Raw genomic sequence first — 5,000 nt, 5'->3', positions numbered from 1 at the left:
CTTTGTCAATTTCAATACGAATAATGATATGGACCCTGAATCTTTCAAAGGGAAATTCCTTGCTCAAAGATGTTCATTTATACTGTATGTACGTTGAAAATCTATCACATATTAAACTTGTGATAAGAGAAAAAAATGCCGCTTAGATTGATTTGTGAAAGAGTAAAGTAAATGTGAACGAGAACAAATTTGGAACTGCTAACAAAAATAAAAAAGGATAAGATAAATAGAGAAGTAAGATGGACTTTTTGGGGATAGAGGGACTTGAACCCTCACGATTTCTAAAGTCGACGGATTTTCCTATTACTATAAATTTCATTGTTGTCGGGATTGACATGTATAATGGGACTCTATCTTTATTCTCGTCTGATTAATAAGTTCTTCAGAGGAACTATCACACTTTGGAGTAAATGATTTGACCAATGAATATTTGATTCTTTATTCAAATATGGAATCGATTCACAACCCTTTTTTTTAGGAAAAAAGGGATACGCTTTTTGATCGTCATTCATTTTATTTTGATATACCATTGATATAGTATTTCAGCATATATGCATATGTATATATGTTTTTCTTTCATACTTTCTGAAGTTTCGATCCACGGATTTCTCTACTAACGCAGTCAACTCCATTTGTTAGAACAGCTTCCATTGAGTCTCTGCACCTATCCTTTTTCTATTTTTGGTTTCGGAATCTTTATTTAGATTTGTTTTCCAAAAACAGGATTTGGCTCAGGATTGCCCATTTTTATTAATTCCAGGGTTTCTCTGAATTTGAAAGTTATCACTTAGTAGGTTTCCATACCAAGGCTCAATCCAATTAAGTCCGTAGCGTCTACCGATTTCGCCATATCCCCTTTTGACTTTGTTTTGAGATTCGGATCTCATTGTGATATCCTTTTTTTTTATTTATACTAAAATGAGATACTGATTCCTATCTCGAAAAGTTTTTTCTCTTCTTTGATTTGGAGTTCTTGCCCTTTTTCTTTTATCTTGTCTAGGAGACTCATATTTGAGGAGAAACACATTTTGTTCAATCAGAAATGATTCTAGCATTTCTGTATCCGCAATTCAATATATATGGATATATATCCCATATATGTCTTTCATCTTATTATTTTCCCCATGGAATTTAGAATACTTGAAGGGTCGATTCTTTTTTTTTTTATTCTTACCTTCCACCTTTATGAATGAAGAGGCTTAATTATAACTCAGTTTAGTTATTAGTTATAACTCAGTATATATTCATTCTTTATTTTAGATTAATTTGATTTATTATCATCAAATTAGAATAGAGTCAAAAAATAGCTAGTTTTTTTTAATAAAGCAAAAGAAATAATTAGGGAAGCGCTATGTATATAATATTGAAATTCAAATCTATTATAGAATTGTATCTGTCTAAAAGGATTCTATTTTTCTAATTACAATTAGAAAGGTATGAAAATAGAAAATATATTTAATAAAATATTCTAGAAGTCTAATAACAAAAAAATGTAAATTGAATGAAAAAACAAATAACAACGACCCAATAATTTTTTTTATATAAAAATATAGAATTGTAAAATTCTCATTTTCCTTTTTTATGTTAGCGTATTACTATAGTAATTGTTATATTTTAATATATAATATATTTTTTTTTACTTTTTTATTATTCTTTTTCTATTCTCTATTCATTTTGAATAGCTAAAATTCCAAGAATTTAGTAAATTCCTATACATGTAAAATTTCTGTTATGTGAGCCCGCTTAGCTCAGAGGTTAGAGCATCGCATTTGTAATGCGATGGTCATCGGTTCGAATCCGATAGCCGGCTTTTCTATATTTATTCATTTTTTTACATAATTCAGAACCCCCTTTATTTTTTTTTATATTCAAGGGTCTTTTCCCTTTTCTAAAAATTAATGATTTTTTATGTTAATCGTGTTATAGGAACTTTCAACTATGTAAAAAAGGAGTCTTTTTTTTTTTTCTATATAGAATAGAGGGGTCTGGTCTGAATTTTTATTCAATCCATCTTATTATTCTATTCTTTTTAGTACAATACTCCCGTAGACCTTAGCCCTTGCTTGATTTTTTATTTAATTTAGTTTTTTCTGTAAAAAAAAATTTTCATATTAAAAAATAATTAATTTATATAATTATATAAATTAATGAAGATATTAATAAATTTAAGGAGTCTTTATGTCGCGTTATCGAGGACCTCGTTTCAAAAAAATACGTCGCCTGGGGGCTTTACCAGGACTAACTAATAAAAGACCTAGAGCTGGAAATGATCTTAGAAACCAATCGCGTTCTGAGAAAAAATCTCAATATCGCATTCGTCTAGAAGAAAAACAAAAATTGCGTTTTCATTATGGTCTTACAGAACGACAATTACTTAAATATGTTCATATCGCCGGAAAAGCTAAGGGGTCAACAGGTGAGGTTTTATTACAATTACTTGAAATGCGTTTAGATAACATCCTTTTTCGATTAGGTATGGCTTCGACTATTCCCGGAGCCCGCCAATTAGTTAACCATAGACATATTTTAATTAATGGTCGCATAGTAGATATACCGAGTTATCGTTGCAAACCGCGAGATATTATTACGGCGAGGGATGAACAAAAATCCAGAGCTTTGATTCAGAATTCTCTTGATTCATCCCCTCATGAGGAATTACCAAAACATTTGACTCTTTACCCATTCCAATATAAAGGATTAGTTAATCAAATAATACATAATAAATGGGTCGGTTTGAAAATAAATGAATTACTAGTGGTAGAATATTATTCTCGTCAGACTTAAAGCTAACTAAAATAATAAGGGTTCGGACAACTTTATTTCCTTTCGGCGAAGTAAATTGACCTAAAGTTAAGATAAAAAGGGGCGTTGACCCGGATTGGGTTTTTCTCCAATTTCTATATCAGAGACCATCCGGTGTATTTTCATTCTTTGTCTACCCTTTTTAGTTCCGGCATTTTCCGTGCCACATCAATTAGAAATAGAGAATCTATATTAAAGAAAGGTCAAACTCTTGCAATAAGTATGGCTATTTGAGCCATTACAGTTAGTAATATCTGTACATTAAGGAAAGGTACGGAAAGAGAGGGATTCGAACCCTCGGTAAACAAAAGCCTACATAGCAGTTCCAATGCTACGCCTTGAACCACTCGGCCATCTCTCCTACATAATGATTATGACCCAAAAGCGAGTGAAGAGTGAGTCATTCATATTAGATTATTGGATAGATAGACCATTCTAGCTATAAAGAAAGTTTTCATCAAAAAAGGGTCTTTCCGTCAAAGCTTCAGGGATACTGTTAAAAAAGGCTATTAATATTTACGAAGACGACATTTCCTCTGATATTTATACCGGATAAAATCAATGAATTAGAATGAATCGACCTATTGATGGGTCTACATTTTTTATACTATGATTAATAGATACCTTTAAATCCTAATTCTATTATTACTAGGATTCCATCCTAGTAAAATAGAACAATTCAAAAAATGTTTTTTTATGTTATTTCGTACTGTACAATTCTTTTCTTTGTGGGATCTTTTTCCCCCAAAAGATAATGAGAAGAATTATAGAATGGATTGCTACATATGCCTAGATCACGGATAAATGGAAATTTTATTGATAAGACCTTTTCAATTGTAGCCAATATCTTATTACGAATAATTCCGACAACTTCAGGAGAAAAAGAGGCATTTACCTATTACAGAGATGGTGCGATTTGATTATTTTCTCAGTCTTACGAGAAAGACACATGATTCAGGATAAAAATACATTTTTGAAAAAAAAAGTCTACGCTTCTTGAAGGTGAGGTTTAAAAAGAAAACAATACCTTCTGTCGTGTATTCTCGATTAATGCAGCCTCGGATGCTATGTTTTCAATTGTGAATTCTAGTATTAAGCGAAAGGTTACACCTAGAGGTTCTGTATTATAGATCAATCCTACTCTATTACACTCGTACCAATAGGCGGCATAGAGGAAGAAGCACTACACTTAGAAATCAACAACATGAAAACTTTGTTATAAATTACCCCTTTCCTTATCAGGCTCGGGACTAAAATAAAAGAATGGTTGGGACAACAAACATCCATCTCATTCGTATTTTGGATACCCGTATAACCATCGAAGGCTGTTGAAGTGACTAATTCCTAGAAATTAGGAGGCGTTGAGAACAAAGGAATTGTTGGAGTTTTCATTTCTATCTAGTACCAACACACTGGATGGTAAGAAAAGATCTCTTGCAGTAAGGTTGGCTAGAAATTTCTTGTAAAAACACTAGCCCTGCTGAGTTTATAATGAGCATATTTTTTGATTCTATGCAGTCTTATTATGCACATAAAGGAGGAGCCGTATGAGATGAAAATCTCACGTACGGTTCTGGAACGGAGATTCTTTGACTCGAATTACGACCGTAACGGATGTTAGCTCAATCCGAAGGAAATTATGCGGAAGCTTTACAAAATTATTATGAAGCTATGCGATTAGAAATTGATCCCTATGATCGAAGTTATATACTCTATAACATAGGCCTTATCCACACAAGTAATGGAGAGCATACGAAAGCTTTGGAATATTATTTTCGAGCACTAGAACGAAATCCATTCTTACCACAAGCTTTTAATAATATGGCCGTGATCTGTCATTACGTGCGACTATCTTCACTATAGAAGGGGGGAAATCCGCTAGTAAATACTAGAAACAAATAGGCTTTCTACATATGCATCGTATGGTCTAAAACAACGATTTTTATCAGCTGTAGCAAAGAAAGAAACTTCATAGAAGCCAAAGTATGAAGAAATAGATATGCCTAACTACTTATTCTATGGATAAAGGATTTAATTGATAGAGGAAGCACCGTAAAGATCAATTAGCGAGATTTTTGGTCGATACAATAATAACTGCTTATTTATGTTTACGATGTTAGAGAAAAGTTAGGAATCAACTTATGTAATAGAGTTGATCCACTAAGATATTGAGCAGCGGTGTAGGATCAGATCCCAAA

The 5,000-nt window shown here is 32.1% G+C and overlaps 2 protein-coding genes and 2 non-coding genes across 4 annotated transcripts in view; 3 read left to right on the top strand and 1 right to left on the bottom strand. All coding sequences in view use genetic code 11, as the record gives it.

The window, feature by feature from the left end:
• Window positions 1–1,737: 1,737 nt before the first annotated feature.
• trnT-UGU lies at window positions 1,738–1,810 on the top strand. The gene has a single exon. It is a non-coding gene; the product is annotated as a tRNA-Thr (tRNA).
• A 368-nt stretch (window positions 1,811–2,178) lies between these two features.
• On the top strand, window positions 2,179–2,784 carry rps4 (ribosomal protein S4). Its single transcript has one exon. It carries the CDS (start codon window positions 2,179–2,181, stop codon window positions 2,782–2,784), a length of 606 nt encoding a protein of 201 aa, YP_009692355.1.
• Window positions 2,785–3,076: 292 nt separating this feature from the next.
• trnS-GGA lies at window positions 3,077–3,163 on the bottom strand. The gene has a single exon. It is a non-coding gene; the product is annotated as a tRNA-Ser (tRNA).
• A 424-nt stretch (window positions 3,164–3,587) lies between these two features.
• The window catches only part of ycf3, a 1,924-nt gene continuing 511 nt past the window's right edge, over window positions 3,588–5,000 (top strand). Inside the window, exons 1-2 of the mRNA in view lie at window positions 3,588–3,713; window positions 4,417–4,644. Of these exons, the coding sequence (YP_009692354.1) occupies window positions 3,588–3,713; window positions 4,417–4,644 (354 nt within the window). The remainder of the gene's footprint in view (window positions 3,714–4,416; window positions 4,645–5,000) is intronic.

Source organism: Impatiens glandulifera, chloroplast, assembly GCF_907164915.1.
Source record: "Impatiens glandulifera isolate HB10 chloroplast, complete genome".
In the NCBI taxonomy this organism is placed as follows: domain Eukaryota; kingdom Viridiplantae; phylum Streptophyta; class Magnoliopsida; order Ericales; family Balsaminaceae; genus Impatiens; species Impatiens glandulifera.
This window is presented reverse-complemented; position numbering and strand designations above follow the sequence as displayed.